General features: G+C 42.1%; 2 protein-coding genes across 2 annotated transcripts in view; one reads left to right on the top strand and one right to left on the bottom strand.

Moving 5' to 3' along the window:
- Positions 1-17,387, top strand: part of ascc1 (activating signal cointegrator 1 complex subunit 1) — a 122,795-nt gene that overhangs the window by 50,969 nt on the left and 54,439 nt on the right. The window lies entirely within an intron of this gene.
- On the bottom strand, positions 2,647-9,562 carry scd (stearoyl-CoA desaturase (delta-9-desaturase)). The gene is made up of 6 exons (XM_083786850.1): positions 9,434-9,562; positions 8,910-9,194; positions 7,527-7,657; positions 6,548-6,753; positions 5,987-6,219; positions 2,647-4,807 (listed from the first exon to the last, which is right to left on the bottom strand). Exons 2-6 carry the CDS (start codon positions 9,163-9,165, stop codon positions 4,608-4,610), a joined length of 1,026 nt encoding a protein of 341 aa, XP_083642976.1. The 5' UTR covers positions 9,166-9,194; positions 9,434-9,562; the 3' UTR covers positions 2,647-4,607.

Genomic DNA, 17,387 nt, shown 5'->3' with positions numbered 1-17,387 from the left:
CGGTCTACTGTCTGCTAAACCAACCCGGTCTGAACGGTCTACTGTCTGCTAAACCAACCCGGTCTGAGCGCTCTCACCCAAATTCGGCAAAATACCTTGGCGCACTGCAAATGCGTGCATATACACGGATTGATTCCCCAATCCGTGTAGCCTATGTATACTTTATTGCCTCAACTAACTCCACCTCTCTCCCTCTCATGGAAGTAATTGGCAATATATAAAGTTACAACACAAACTTTGATGAGGCAGTATTGCTTTGTTTACAAAATATAACTAAAGGTTTTATTAATTTCCCAAAAAATATATATTTTTAATTTCCTTAGTTAAGTGGTTTCTTCCCAACAGCAGAGCGGTTTTAATCACACATAGGCCTACTTTGCTTGCTGGGTTAGCACTGGAAATTATATTTTTGGCAAAAAATAAAAGGAAATGATTAAGCTACCATTTAATAATCATTGCTATATGAACTAAAGTGTCTAACAGGGGTTTCTCTCAGTTTTTTAGTAAACACCACCAAGAGCAGCTTCCTTGGGGTTCTCCCAGGCTCATCTCCTGTATGGGGCAGAGTCATGGAAAGTGACACAGGTCACATCTGTCACAACTAAGCTGGATGTGTTTCAGACAAGATGATATTGGCCCATGAATGACAGTCTCCAATGAAGACCTTTACAGGAACACAGGCCTGACTGACCCCACTGTCAAGTGTCATCAATCTCAGAAGATGGATGTGGATTGGTCATGTGTGCTGAATGGACCCGCCTCACCCAAGTGCCATGCCAAGGGTAGCCATGAGATGGACACCACCACCAGGGAAGAGAGAAAGAGGCACTACAGAGACAAAGACACATGGAGAAGATCTGTGGAGAAGTACTCGGAGAAGGAAGTGAAAGAACTCGGATGAACCTGCAGGGACCAAGTGCAGCATTGGCGTTATATGCACCTTATGTGCTATCCAGCACGAAGAGGATTGAGTAAGTAGGCTACTAAGTAGTGCTAATTTCTTTGTATCATCACCTCCAATCCACTTCCTATGATGCCTTGTATGCTGTATGCATTCTCTCTCCTCATTGGATGCAATGATTGCTATAAGAATATAGAGCACTTAGTATAGCCTATTAACACTTATTTTATATATATATATATATATACAAGATCTGAACCTTTTATTAATAATTCATTTCCATGCTTGAAATAGTTGACTGCATAGAAGCGCAACAACCCTTTATTTATTTACCCTTTATTATTAAATAATTAAAATGCAATATTTGACAAGTTGGCAGTGAGGGAGAGAAACAAGATCAACTGTAAATTTCTCAGGTGTGGGATAAAGGAAAGTAAGTCAGTGCACATGACATAAATAAACAGGCAGCCGTCAATGCAATTACAAGTTTATTGAAAATACCTCTGAATTGTATTTCAGAATATATTTCATATTTTACATATCCAGAAAACGTAACAACCATTTGTTCCCCTAATAATGAAGAATAAAGAATCTTTGAAGCTCTGAACAGCAGACGTTTTTTTTCTTTTTTTCATTGCTTCTATGCTTCTAAACTTCTATGCTAGGTGAGTTCTAAAATGCTCCAACATCCCCCCCACAATAATGTTAGGCCTGTATGAAAGCATCGCTATGCTTGGAATTTAACTATTTGGCACATCCATCAGGGTCACTTTTCACATGTTTTAACATTTTACACTTTTATTTTTCCCCATCTCCGTTAAAACAGGATAGACCAGTATAGTTGCATTTGCATTCATTTGAATGTAGCCAATCCCACACCTCTTTGGTCTATCGCAGTGGTTCTCAAATGTTTTTACATTTTTATTTCAAATACCCCAATAACTCTGAGAATTCTACATGTACAGACCCTCAGGGAACAGTGAGGGTCCCTGGACCCCATGTCGAGAACCACTGGTGGTCTATCTTAAAATACCCATGCATGTATAAAACAACACATGGGCAAGACATTCCACACGGTGCTCAAAGTCAGATTAGCTGAATGGTATTTGTACCTTTCTTTTTTTAGAATAGATGTGATTCAAGATCAGGAATGGAGAAGTCATAAGGCATTAGGTAGGCTCCTGACTTTTTGGCCAAATTAAATGGATGCTGTATTCAAATGCATTTTTACAGTCCATCCTAACAAACTGAAAATTTGAAAACCTACTGACAGATTAAAACATTTGCATCTCTAGAGAGCCAGAGGACAGAAATAAATACAGAAATAAATAAATGTGCATATACCAGCACGAAACCAGAACTTTAGATGAACGTAAAAGCAATGCTCCTCAAATTATTTTTGCGACAATTGAATCAACTTGTAGAACATAAAAAGGGAAACTATACCATTTCCCACAAAACAGTACAGCAACAGTTCTGATGATCCAAAAAAGCTATGCTACTTCACAGTACATTACAAAAATATATGCAGTGCAGCGGTTTTTGCCATTAGAATGACGAAGAAAACGGTATACCACAACACCTACGACCATGCAAGGCATGTTTTTGTAACACCCAGAACTGTTGCATCAACGGTTGCAACGCGGACCAACAATAGCACCCCTGTGTATAGGGTTGGGATCTGAAACCGGGGGATGTATGTACAGTACAGTATGTGGACTTCACGTCTGCTATACAGTTACAATACCAGTGGCTTTCAGACATTTTGGTTTCAAGGACCACCATAACTCTGAGAGTGTACACATTTTGTTCCATTTATACATGGTCAGAGTTACAGACCTTTAAGGGTCCATTTGGAACCCCGTCAAGTAACCCAGAGGGTCCCTGTACTGTACATCACTTTAAGAATCAGTGAGGTATGTATAGGAATACATAGGAATCGGACGGTTAAGAGGGAATCTCTAAAGGATCCTAAACCTACTCCCAACTCTCCGCGTTGCCCTTCAGGAACAAGAGGACAGGGAGGACAGATCTCAAGAACAGCAAAGCGACTGATATACTACCACATTTAAAAGAACGTCCACTGTGCTATGTCGAGCGGAAAAGCAACATCGAGCTACATATGTGCAATAGATGGCCCATATGCATGGCAGTCACACAAAGAAAAAGTCACTTGGCACATTTCTGGGTACAATGGCATGTGTCATTTAGAAATAACAAGGTAGGTTAATTGCAAAAGGTCTAATTTGAGATATTCAACATTTAAAATTGGCAATGAATGGCAGTTTCAATTTAGTGTGTGAAAATGCGTCCCTAAGATTGTCCTGAGATAATGCTACTGAATAATCTCATGAGAGCCAATGTTATACCAACATGAGGTTATGTACTGTACTGCAGGGGTTCTCAACGTTTTGGGGGCTGGGGACCCCCGGAGATGCTGTGGCCATGTCTCGCCCCCCTCCCCACCCCCAATACAAACTGACTGCAAAAATAACCTTAATAACAGAGAAAATATATCATAAATGAATAACAGATATAATCATTAAGGAAAGTTTAATGTAATATGTGTACTACATTTTTCCATTTTTCCAGCTATTCAGTTGCCAAAAATAATGAAAATAATTTGGGGACCCCCCCAAATAATTTGGCGACCCCCCCGAGGGGTCGCAACCCACGGGTTGAGAACCCCTGCAGTGTACTGTACTGTATGTGTATGTCGTCAATAGCTAATATCTATAACCACGTAAACCCTCCATGCTAAGATACTTGATACTAAAGACTGCTCCTTTCCCCCCAAATCCAAAGCTCTCAACGTGTCACAATTGTGACCCGTTGTGAGCTTGTGGATCTGCTATATTATGTTCACCCCCAGAATAGGGAGGGAACGCTAGGATTCATGTGGTTTAGAACAATTTGACTTTTGTTTTGTTTTGTTACTCTACGGATGAGAATTTATAAAGGAAGTAATAAAAGATTTTGTCTTTGTAATTATAAAACCTCTTTTTGATCTTCACTTGTTTTCTTGTGAAGGTTATGCGTATCATGAGCTGAAAATGCTTTTTCTCTCAACTAAACTGAGGGCAAGTTGCTAAAAGTACGGTTATGGTAATTGAAATCGCTGTATAAACATTTGCTGTAAACAGTAATAACAAAGGCCATAGTATCCAAATAAGCATCATACCCAATGGAATGACACACTGGTGTTCTACTATGTCAGTGCTCTATTCATTGTATATATATTGTCGAGTATTGACTGAGTAATATTAATTAGCTTATAGATCCAGCAAACACACTGCATGAAAACTATGGACACCACAGTGCCTAACTGGTTTGAAGATGTAGTAGACTGTTGAAATGATGCTATTTTAGTCCTAGACACAAAGTCCCAAGACATTTCTGACTGATTTCCTCTGCAACGATTTGTATCACTGCCACAAAATCAGCTGTCTTAACTATAAGAGCGATGGCTACGCTAGGAGCTTTGGCAAATATATGTTCTGTTGCAGCTACACACCACCAAAAACAGGAGAAGTGAGTTCAAGACTCATGACATTTATCTTTAAGATACAAGAGATTGTACTGTCAATGGAGAGTTGAGGGCATGGTTGTAGCTACACAAAAGAAATTTGACACTAGTTTACTTGTTGGCTTCCTAATTTAGCTTGTTTTGTCTTGAAGCTGACCCAACATTTCAGAAAATTACTTCTTAGCCATTTCTGTGGCTCCCGTCTCCTGTGCGCTGTAACCTAGCGTGGACTACTTCATGGGATACTCTCTTGCAGTCGCTGGCCAGGCCCAGGCGGCACATGGTGTCGATGAAAAGCGTGGTGAGGTTGATCTTGCAGCCAAACTCACTCGTCGCATAGTCATAGGGAAACGTGTGGTGATAGTTGTGGAATCCCTCACCTTAGGAGACAGAGTAAAAAGGGCATGTTCAGTCCTCACTGCTCATCTAAGCTATTTTGTCTGATTAACAAATGTCAATCAGACAACATCAACACATAGCTCAACTTATGGAAATGTCATATATAAGTAAAGAAATAACATATTAGCATTATATTATCTTATTATGTATTATATATTAGTAGTATTATCTAAAAGTTTGAGAACCACTGCAACTGCGACCTCAGGTCGTAATGGGTTAAATCTAATGTATGGGGCATACTGGAACAATGATTTAAGGTGGCACTGAAGGTTTAATCGTTCATTCAAGCATAATTAACTGTTTACAACAACATCATTTTCAGTGAAAACATTAGCTGAACACGATGGGCAATCAATACATGGATGCCAATGCCAACACTACCTATTAAAAAGAAGTTAGCTTTTTTTTTACCACCCTAACATTCATTAGACACTAAGGAGAGACCAATTCTTCTTGAACACACACCTGACACACCATGTGCTTTGAAAAAAAATCCTTCTAATTCTCCAAACAACTTCTGATGAAAAGGCATGACAAACCTTATATCCATTCCATACCTACACAATACACATACAATACTTTATGTAAACCTTACCTGATTCGGAGTGTGCGCTAGAAATACAAGCATTCTTGAGTGCCTCAGTCCAATCCTTTTGTTTTATAGTGTATTTTACCATTAGTTGACTTCAATTAATTTGACCAGCAGTGGTATCTGTTATGCAATTACACTTGCAGAGTACTGATCCGGTCTGGGTTCTAGAGCGTATATGGAAACTGTTATTTTGGAACCCAACTTGTTAAGCCTGACATACTACCAAATAACTTTATTACTATTCTGAAGTGATTCATGTTTGGCTCCAATCCAATATTAATTTGTATTTCCTTAATCATTGCGTACGAACAAAAAGGGGTCTATAGTAATAATTAGTAATAATTATTTAATTGTACTATACTATTAATAAACTGTAAACTTCAACCACTTCCGGCCTGGTGTCCCTATTTCGGGCATGTAGTTACAGATGAAACATTTCAACACTTTTTAAAATGGTTCGAAGGCTTTCAAAGATGGAGAAAACTGCTGACTACAAGCTCAGTTGTGAGCGGGTAGATCGGCTATCTTTTAAGAATAAAACAGGTGCTTAAGTGGTGAATAAACATACCTATGGCGCTGAACGCGACAAACTTGTTCTCCCTGGGGTTGATGCCTTTGTCATAGGGTCTGTTCCCCCACATGTGAGCAGCGCTGTTGACCAGCCAGGTGGCGTTCAGAACCAGGGTGTACCTCAGCAGAGCTGGGACGAAGTATGCCACCCACAGTGTCTCCCCCCACAGGTACCAAGGCACGAGCATGGGCACGCCGAAGCACATGAGCACCACAGACAGCTTGTAATACCTAGAGGAGAAAGCGCAGTGCATCAAGTTCATACACACTTATTAAGTCGCGACTGTCGATGTATTGTATGTGCAATTTGTGCATGTATTTAAACTCTGATAGAAATGCAAACGGCAACAGCTTACAGTCAAACACTTGGTCTAAAAGGATAGCAAGATAATGGCATACAGTTTACACTGGTATTCTTCCAAGTCAAACATTTTCTTCATCCTTTATATTTTCTAATACAAAACAGGTTAAATCAACAATGCTACAAAAAGAAAAAGAAAAAGAAAAAGATTGAAGCCATTTAGACTATAAATACTTTCACTAATTTAAATGTACTTACTTCCTTTGAAACATCACAACTTTGTCATTCTTTAGGTCGTTGACCTCCAACTTGCGGCCTTTTTCAATGACATCAGGGTGTTTGCGCACCAGCAACCAGCCAATGTGGGCAAAGAAGAAGCCCCGGGTGGCGTTGTGAGGGTCAGCATCGGTTTCTGAATGTTTGTGGTGAACCCTATGGTCTCGAGCCCATTCAAAGATATCATTCTGTGGTTCGATGCAAAGACAAAGATTACATACACCGGGTAGTCAAGATGGTACTTATACTGGTATGATAACTGCCATTATGATGAGTACTTCCAACTGTGCGTGCGTGCGTGTATGATTGTCTGTGACCTTAATGCTCTGCAGTTACCTGGAAATAGAGCTGCACAATTAATCGAAAAAAGATTGTGATCTAGATTCAGACACCTAGCTGCTGTAGCAAGAATCGTGCATCATTGGTTGGCTGTCCAATACATTTTAGTTACTCTTTTAGTTACTTTTTGCTACAAGAGAGAGACTTTAAGAGAGGTTTTAAGGACATGTCATACCAATGCAACTCCTTGCAACTGTGGATAATGGTTGCATGCAACTACTCGCAACCGTTTGGTTGCAAGGAGTTGCATGGCGAATAATTGGTGTGGTTTGGCCTTTAGTCAAGCACTTTGATGTTGTCTGTTTAAAGTCACAGTAGTTGGCTCCAGGTGCCACACATTTTAAAAGTATTAATGTTGGCCCAGGCCGTAGCGTAACGGTCTGGGCACCGGACTGGTGATCCAGTCGCGGTGTGCCGCGGGTTCGACTCCCGGACCCGACACGGCCTTTACCGCATGTCATCCCCCATCTCTCTCCCGTTTCCTGTCAGCCTACTTTCTATCCCTTAAAAAATCAATAAAGGCGTAAGCCGCAAAAAAATATCTTAAAAAAAAAAAAAAAGTATTAATGTTCAGCAACTACAGACTAAAGACAATAAATATGTTGGAATTGTGCAGCACTACCTGGAAGGCCATGGAGTTAGCGACGGCGAGGAAGATTCTCAGCGGTACTGACGCTTTATAAGACCTGTGGCTCCACAGCCGATGAGCGCCTGCAGTCACTCCTAAAGCACTTACCAAAAAGAGAAACACAGCTGCGGGAGAAACAAAGGACGTTCATCAAGGACCCTATAATAACTTTCACGCCCCAATGTGTCATGAATCATTTTATTGTATTTGGATGAGTCACTGTGCAAAAATGACACCACACGTGGGTGTCACATAACTACTAAAGTCGACAATCTGGGCGTACAAGGAACTAAAAAGCAATGCTTTGTAGGCCTATCAATATTGCATTGTGCGTTTGAGCTGACAGGCCCTTTTTGATGTCAATCAATCAAGTCACCTTAATCCAAGTGGCAGATGCCAAAAAGTGATTAAAAATAATTATATAATCGCCTTTTGGGCACCCCTGCTTTACATGATTCCAAACCATTCCATTCCCATTCACGCTCATTCATTCATTCATTCATTCATTCATTCATTCCATTCATGCAAAACTCTCGAAGGAGCAGACTGATGTGTCCCAAGTAGTGATGGGAGATTAATCAGTAAACACATCGGTATCGGCTGATTCTATTTATTTATTTTATGATCGTCATCGGTCCAATTAATCAATCGGTCCGATTAATTAATTGGTCCGATTGTCTTTACAGATAAACAAGCCCACAGTAACAGCTTCAACAGATCTACAAGCTCACAATATTAAATATAAGGTATTAAAGTTAAATCTGACTTGCCTAAGCCTGCAGTGCAAATACCCTGTTACATGTATTTTTCAGAATGGACAAAACTATTATTATTTTTTAATACAGAATATAATATCGGACATAACAGCAATTAATGATATCGGATATCGATACCGGCCAAAATGTCTCATCGGCACATAACTAGTCCCTATTTGTACACAAATTACTGTTAAATGTAATTGTTATGTTTGTAGACATGGTTGCGTCCCCTCTCAAACAAGCACTTGCCTGGTCGGAAACCTTAGCAAACGTGAAATTAATTATAAAATTGTCCTGTAAGTTCATATGGGCTGGGCTTCCTTGAAAAATGACACTTAAATAAAGAAGAATATAATCAAAAATATAATATAATAATATAATATTCCCCTACACTATTAGCCTTTTTTGTTTTTAAGGAACAGAGAGCAAAATGCAGGCAACCACTCAATAATTAGCCTATAACCACCTGGGATATGGTGGTGGTACGTGGTGGGAAAGTGGGCTGGTGCCTCAGTCTGGAAACCATATGACATAACGTTACAGCTGTGACTTTATGGCTTTGAAATATTATTCAACCCGTCATATGCACGCAGACTATTTAAAGATCCTCAATACTTACACCAAACCAAGGTCAAGGGGGATGCTGAGGGGACTTGTGAAACGCCATAAGCAGCTCCTGTGTGTAATAAAGTCATCAGTATGACGTTTTTCCAGACCATTATCTGCTGGGGCTTGGGGCCTGCTTTCTCTTCGTATGTGTGGTCAAAAGCATCTTCTGTTGTTGTCGGCTCTGAAAGAACCGTATTATTCCCGTTGCTGCTGCTGCTGCTGAACCTGTGCTTCACGGCCGGATAATCTGACACAGCCTCCGTCATGGTTAATTGCGGCTAGAAATATATATTGTCTGCAAAGATAAATGAAAAACGAAAAATGTTGTTGTTATATCAGATCCTTTGTGACGACGTGCATAAATTGCAGTGCAGCTTTGCCTGGGCTTGGAGACAGGCAGGATGGGAACGTGATTATGCTGTTGCATAAAGCATAATATTTGTATTTACAGTGGGGGGAAACAAAATCAAATCAAATAATATAGCAAACGCGCTGCATACATTGCATCCATGCCTAATATTGAATCATACTCACCTAAATGTAGACTTTGACGAGGGATTGGGGTGGTCTTTTTAATGAGTGGTATTAAGTTATGTACACCCACCAAACTACGACTGTACAGAAGAGGGAAATAAACGGAGGCTGCGTTGCATCTGTACTGAGAATGAAAATGAAGAGCAAGCTCCTCTGGCTGTGATTGGACGAGCGGGCAGCGTTGCCAGGTTGTGTAAGAAATAAGCAACCAGGTTTTTTGATTGATTGATTGATTGATTGATTGATTGATTGATTGATTGATTGATTGATTGACTGACTGACTGACTGACTGACTGACTGACTGACTGACTGACTGACCGACTGACTGATTGAAATATGTATTAACAGTTTGCAGAATTACAGTACATTTCAAGCACAAACTCAATACAAAGACTGTTAACTGTGAGTGGACGACCCAATTAAGCATTACACTTGTTTACAAGAGGGTCCACCTTGTTCAATTCATTGGTACGATTATACAGTGGTGCTAAAAGGAAAAAAAGGTTTCCATCTCGGTAGAATCTGCACCTGGCTCGCTGATAACAAACTATCTTTACACCTGGGAAAAACTGAATCCATTCTCTTTAGATCAAATAGTAATCTCAGCAAGGCAGATGGCTTAGAGTGGGTGACAATATTATCACACAAAAAGATGAAATTACATAGGTTCCATCCTGGAGGCTAATCTTTCCAGTGATAAAATGGCCACCAACGTAATCAAAATAGTCAACCAAAGAACAAGATTCCTTTACAGGAGTTTATTCAACTATGCATGCACCTCTTAGTACCACAGCACCTCAAAAGCCTTCTAAATCCTGACCTAAGTTTTCTGAAAAACGTCAAATATTTATATCAGCATCAAATATTTTTTACCCCAAGAGGGGTTCCCATCCAAAATGGGTTAAAACAAGGCTCCAGACTTCCCAAAACAAACTGGTCAGGCTCCCACTTGGCCTCACCCCCTGAACCCCCTGAACCCACCTCACCCCTGCCCACTTTGACAGGCTGGAATGGCTTAGGGTCGACGACAGAGTACAGCATCTTGCAATGGGTCTGGTCCAAAATGCAGCAGCCAGAGTTTTAACTAGAACTAAGATGAGAGAACATATTACTCCAGTTTTGGCATCACTGCACTGGCTTCCGGTTGTTTTTAGGATTGATTTAAAAATTATTTTACTTGTCTATAAAGCTCTCAATGGTCTCGCACCTTCCTACCTACATGACTGCCTGCCTAAATATGTCCCAAACCGCCCCTAAGGTCTTCCACCGCCGGCCTGCTCGCTTTGCCCAAAAGAATGGCAACTAAAAAATACGGGGAAGCAGCTTTTTGCTTCTACGGGCCGTCGGCATGGAACAAGCTCCCACTGTACCTTCGTCAGGCAGCCTCTGTAGACATTTTTAGAGCTCAGCTCAAGACCCACTTCTACAACATTGCCTTTAATTGATCTTGTATTTTTTATTTTTCATGTCCTCACTGTACTGCATTACTGCTTGTTTTTTAATGTCGTTGCCTTGCTTTTCTTTTATTCTCCATTGTTCTGTAAAGCACTTTGAGCTGCATTTCATGTCATGAAAGGTGCTATACAAATAAAGTTTTATTATTATTATTATATTACAAGATTCGATACACCACCAAGATACCCATGTACCTGTCTATACTTCCTTAATGTTAACGAAGTCCACAACCACAACACCAGAGGGAATGCAACAAACCATGTGCAACCCAGATTCCTTATGAACATGTTTAAGAAGAACCACTGGTTTAAACAACATTTAGGAAACAAGCCCAAATAAGCAACTACTACACTTTAGAAACAAACCATGACCAGACCTCCCAAAACAAACTGGTCAGGCTCCTACTTGGCCTCACCCCCCGAACCCACCTCACCCCTGCCCACTTTGACAGGCTGGGATGGCTTAGGGTCGACGACAGAGTACAGCATCTTGCAATGGGTCTGGTCCACAAGATTCGATACACCACCAAGATACCCATGTACCTGTCTAAATACTTCCTTAATGTAAACGAAGTCCACACCCACAACACCAGAGGGAGTGCAACAAACCATGTACAACCCAGATTCGGCACAAACAAGGGACTAAATTATTTTCGCTCCTATGCCACCAAAATGTGGAACGCCCTACCAACAGTCATTAAGACATGTGAATCCCTTGACTCCTTCAAAACCGCTCTCAAAGGGCACCTACGGATGGCTGCAATTCGAAACTGGCCTCTGTAAAATCTGAATCCCCCCCACCCCCCCCCCATTTTCCCTCACTGTATATTGTATCTTTTCCCTTTTTTGCTTCCCATATGATGAATTCCTGTTCTGTACTTTAGCTACATAGAAATGTCTATTTGTATGTCTCTAAATGTCTGTATGTCTTTAAATGTTTTGATGAATTGAACAATGTGGACCCTGTTGTAAACAAGTGTAATGCTTAATTGGGTCGTCCACTCACAGTTGACAGTCTTTGTATTGAGTTTGTGCTTAAAATGTACTGTAAATTCTACAAACTGTTAATAAATATTTCAATCAATCAATCAAAAACCAAAAAAACTACCAATAGTTATGCTATGTAATGTATATCGACTTTACAGATAAACGCTTATAATAAGCAGACATGGCAACACTGCAGATACCCACCTTACGACACACGTGCCATTGGCTGTCTCTTTATCTGCTGTTAACGCTTCACCGGTTTATTCATTCGCTGCCAGAAGATGTATCCATCCCATCCCATGGCCGCGAGGGACGGCCGGCCTGTCGTGCTGCGATTGGCCCGTCGTTGGTTGTCAAGCAACCAGCGCTATGGTCTGGTTTCTACTCAGGGCCTGCACAGTCTGAGTGAGTTTGTTGTTAAATGAGTTTCCACTAACACTTAGCCTACACACAGTCAGTGCTGTAAAGTAACTAAGTACTTGAGTAAATGTACAGTAGGAAGTACTGTAGTGTAGCCTACTTAAGTAAAATGTTGAGGGTATTTTCTTTTCTTTACTGGATTATTTCCAATTTTCAGTAGCTATACACTTTTACTACAATTATTTGAAATATAAATATTTACTTAGTTACTTTGTAGATTTAGATTATTATTACACACATTACACACTTCAGCCCTATATAGGCCTACCATACATTTCGGCCATTTGAAAATAGCCGATACATGCTCACAATGCGTTGCGATGCATGCGCATTGTGTTTTAAGATGCCTTCAGGGGGAAAGCTAAGCCCCCTCGGATCCCAGATAGTGACAGAATGGAAGGAAATTAAATCTTTATACTTATATGCTTTGTGCACAACTTGTTTCGTTTTTTTCTCCACTACGTCTCATTCTCAAAGGCAAGTATTGTACAACTATGTGTTGCGATGCAATGCATTGTGCATGGGCTTGTTGATCAGCTACTTTCAAAAGATTTCTTTAATACATTTTTGAACTTGTTAAATGGGGAATTATGCACAATGACTACTACTTTTGGTACTGTACGTATATTTTGAATACGGAAGCTTTTGTACTTTTACTCAAGTACATTTTGAATATGTACAGGTTGACTTGTAGGCCTATGCAGTATCCACATTGCATCTACATTGCAGCATTGACACTTTTACTTACAATATGTGAGTATAGACCACTTTTTCCACCACTGTAAACAAGCTACTGTATATTTAAACAAATAAGTGCATTGGAGCAGTGGTTCCCAAACTTTTTCATGTCAAGGACCCCCAAATTGACACTAATCAGCCCGTGGACCCCCATTTGAAGTGATATGCCAGGGACAGTGATTCTCAACCCGTTTAATTTCAATGACCCTCGGTTTGACATGCATTAGGCATCGGACCCCCCATTTGGTTCCATTTGTACACTCTGAGTTACAGACCCATAAGGGTCCATTTGGTTCCAAACTATCATTTTGCTGGGGACCCCCTGGAACTCCCTCAGGTACCCCTGGGGGAACCACTGCTATAGGCTACTCTTGTTTAACACACGTTCAACCATGTATACTATTTTAGGCATGTCATTACAGGAATACAGGCCAACACACACACACACACACACACACACACACACACACACACACACACACACACACACACACACACACACGCACACACGCACACACACACACACACACACACACACACACACACACACACACACACAAGCATTGCTCCCATCCTCTACATTAACGATGGCATAGTTACAATGGGTGTGTACGTGTTTTAGATGTAAAACAAGTTAGTTTAGGTTGAAAAAACTGCCACCAACTTTTGTGTGCTGTGTCAGCAGTTGCCGCACCTCGGGCACACACACACACACACACACACACACACACACACACACACACACACACACACACACACACACACACACACACACACACACACACACACAATGCAATGATCTGACAAGCTCCACTTCCTCTCATTTTACATTTCCCTTTTATTTTATTTTACGGCATTGAGTGGCACCTTATTGATTGATTGATAGTTTGAGTCAATGTAACTTATAATATAGAGATAGGCCTAAAATCCCTTAGAGATTTCTAATTTGTCTAACAAACAAGGCCACCTCTCTCATTTTCGGTTCTGCCCACAGGCTTTATGTAGGCGTATAGATGTTTCATATAAGATATTCCTAATTGTCCAGTCACCTTTGCCGTTTATTGATTCTGTTGACTTTGACTCTATACCAAACTCATGCCTGACAGCCAGCTAGCCAATCACAACACTCGTCCCCCCTGCATATGGCTATTGAATGGGTTGAGAGACATATTGAGCATAAGTAACACTAATCAATATTCCCAATTCCCACACATTGTTGATTAAAGTTAATTTATAATATTGACTAAAACATACATGGCATGGGTGGTGGTTGTTGTTGAAGACAGCGCAGGCCGCCCAGTTCACTCCAGACAGTGCTGAGTGCACACATCCATGTGCAGTGGTGGAATTTTACTCAAGTAGTTACTGTAGCCTATACAATGTTAATGTAATGGTATTAGTTTTTTTTCTTTAGTGGCATACTTCCAATTTGCAATACTTTTACTTCAACTATACATCTCATTATCAAAGGCAAATATTGTACTTTTACGCTAATATAATTAACTATTTATAGTGACTCATAGGAATAGACAACGTGGTGAGACGTAGGAGGGGCCCGGACAGGAGTCAACCCACAGAGCCTAGTCCTTCCACGCGCCAGAATGGTACCTCCCAGTCCCGGCAGAGTAGTTCAGGAGGAACGGATTGTGTGGCCCTGGTTTTTCCGTAATGGGACTGACCGAGGGTAGCTACTGGGACGTAAGTCGGGACTTGATCACCCCGGCTGGGTCACCTGAGTGAGGGGTATGATGTTGGGAGACCCGAAACCCTGATGACCTTGGGACACATCACTGAGGATATGTCACTAGTTACTTTGCATATTATTATAAAACATTTTCAAAAGATTTCCATACATTTTGAAAACTTCCCTGTTGGAAAGGGGATATATATACATTTCCCACTTGATCAGCCCAACAGGTTTTACATTTTGAAAACTTGTGAAATGGGACATTCAGCCTGACGAGTACTTTTACTCATGCCAATAATTGATGCCAATAATTCTGTACTTTAACTCAAGTAAATTTTGAATATTGTACTTATAACAGTATTTCTACATGATGGTATTTATACTTTTACTTATAACATTTTTACACCACTGTCCACACCCATGTGATGCATTTCTCATTGCAGGGCTTGGGGTTTCTATATAATTTTGCCTGACATGACCCTCACTTTCCATATGCTTCTTGTGATTCTTTCAATTCTGAGTGTATTAAAACTGCAGCTTCCTAGTTGAAAACCAAGATGGGCAAAGTTCAAGCACCCTGGAGGAACACATGCTACTTTAAAATTAAAAAGAGAATGGCAAGAAGAGCAGCAAGGAAGTAGAGATGAACCTGTATAGTGGTTTACTAGAATAGACTTTATTTCAGTCAGGACAACTCAAGAATGGATGGAATATTATTGATTGAATATAAAATGAGCAATATATTTATTATGTTTTGGCGATGAATTGGATGAAGCGCATCAGTCCCAACCATAGGGACTCCGAATCCTCCAGGTGGTAGCTGGGGTGGAGGACGGTGAGCAAGCAGCGTAGCAGTATCAGTGTGCAGCAGCAAGTAAGCAAGCAGATTGAGCAGTGCAAACTTCCAGTTTAAATAGCCGGTATGAAAATGGAATGAGTGTGTGATTGGATGAAGTGAAACATGAGGACATGATGCTGGCCCTATTAACGGCCGGCAGCAAAGTCTGCACTGAGCTTCCTGACTTTACTTGCTCTGTGCATGTCTGTGACAGGAGCGATGTTGCACAAATCTTGGAGGTCAGCTCCCAGGGTCAGCATTAAAAAAGAAAATTTGTAATTTATAGGTTTAGCAATGAAATGAAATGGATGATGGGTAAAGAGGAGCAGTGTGGCACATGCAAATGTGCAAATGTACAGCGATGGATAACCACACCTGTGTGAAGTGAGGGGCGCTAATATATTAAAGTCTAACTCATGTTGATTAGGTGATGTAAAACAAACGGTACCAACAACATTAACAATAATAAAGCCATTAACAATAACGAGTTACATTATGACGTAAATTTTACCTTCATTGTCAATGGCGTTTACAAAACAAACATTAAACCAAAGACAAACATTAAACCTGTGTATACCCCTCAAAAAAGAGAGATATTTAATGACAATTTAGTAAAGATATGGCTCCAAAGTCCAAACTCTGGAATTATCTCTTGTAGATAGACCCTAGGACAGTGTTGGGCAAGTTACTTTGAAAGCGTAGCTTGTAAAGCTACAAGTAGCTCACCATGGCAGTAGCTTGATCAAGCTACATAGCTACCCCTGGAGAGATGTAGCTTGTAAAGCTACAGCTACATGGAAAAAGTAGCTCAAAGTAGCTCAGCTACTTTTTATTTTTCAGCGTTAAATTGAGAATGTACATGCGGGAGACCCCTCCTCCCCTCTGGGAGACCCCCCCACCCTGCTCCCCTCGGGGAGACCCCTCCTCCCCCTGCTCCCCTCTGGGATTCCCCTCCCACCCTGCTCCCCTCTGGGAGACCCCCCCACCCTGCTCCCCTCTAGGAGACCCCTCCTCCCCCTGCTCCCCTCTGGGAGACCCCCCCACCCTGCTCCCCTCTGGGAGACCCCCCCACCCTGCTCCCCTCTGGGAGACCCCCCCACCCTGCTCCCCTCTGGGAGACCCCTCCTCCCCCTGCTCCCCTCTGGGAGACCCCCCCACCCTGCTCCCCTCTGGGAGACCCCTCCTCCCCCTGCTCCCCTCTGGGAGACCCCCCCACCCTGCTCCCCTCTGGGAGACCCCTCCTCACCCTACTCCCCTCTGGGAGACCCCCCCACCCTGCTCCCCTCTGGGAGACCCCTCCTCACCCTGCTCCCCTCTGGGAGACCCCCCCACCCTGCTCCCCTCTGGGAGACCCCTCCTCCCCCTGCTCCCCTCTGGGAGACCCCCCCACCCTGCTCCCCTCTGGGAGACCCCCCCACCCTGCTCCCCTCTGGGAGACCCCTCCTCCCCCTGCTCCCCTCTGGGAGACCCCCCCACCCTGCTCCCCTCTGGGAGACCCCCCCACCCTGCTCCCCTCTGGGAGACCCCTCCTCCCCCTGCTCCCCTCTGGGAGACCCCCCCACCCTGCTCCCCTCTGGGAGACCCCCCCACCCTGCTCCCCTCTGGGAGACCCCTCCTCCCCCTGCTCCCCTCTGGGAGACCCCCCCACCCTGCTCCCCTCTGGGAGACCCACCCACCCTGCTCCCCTCTGGGAGACCCCTCCCACCCTGAGATACCAGGGCCAATCAGAGGCCAATTAGAGGCAGCTGTCAAGTGCTGATATGCCCTCAAAGCAATCAGAAAAAGGAACAGTCCTTGATTTTTCAAAGGGGGTTCTAGTACAAGAATTAA

This window comes from Protomyctophum parallelum (assembly GCF_964188405.1).
Source record: "Protomyctophum parallelum genome assembly, chromosome: 17".
Lineage (NCBI taxonomy): Eukaryota > Metazoa > Chordata > Actinopteri > Myctophiformes > Myctophidae > Protomyctophum > Protomyctophum parallelum.
The sequence above is the reverse complement of the archived record's forward strand: the minus strand, read 5'-3'. Positions and strand labels throughout refer to the sequence as shown.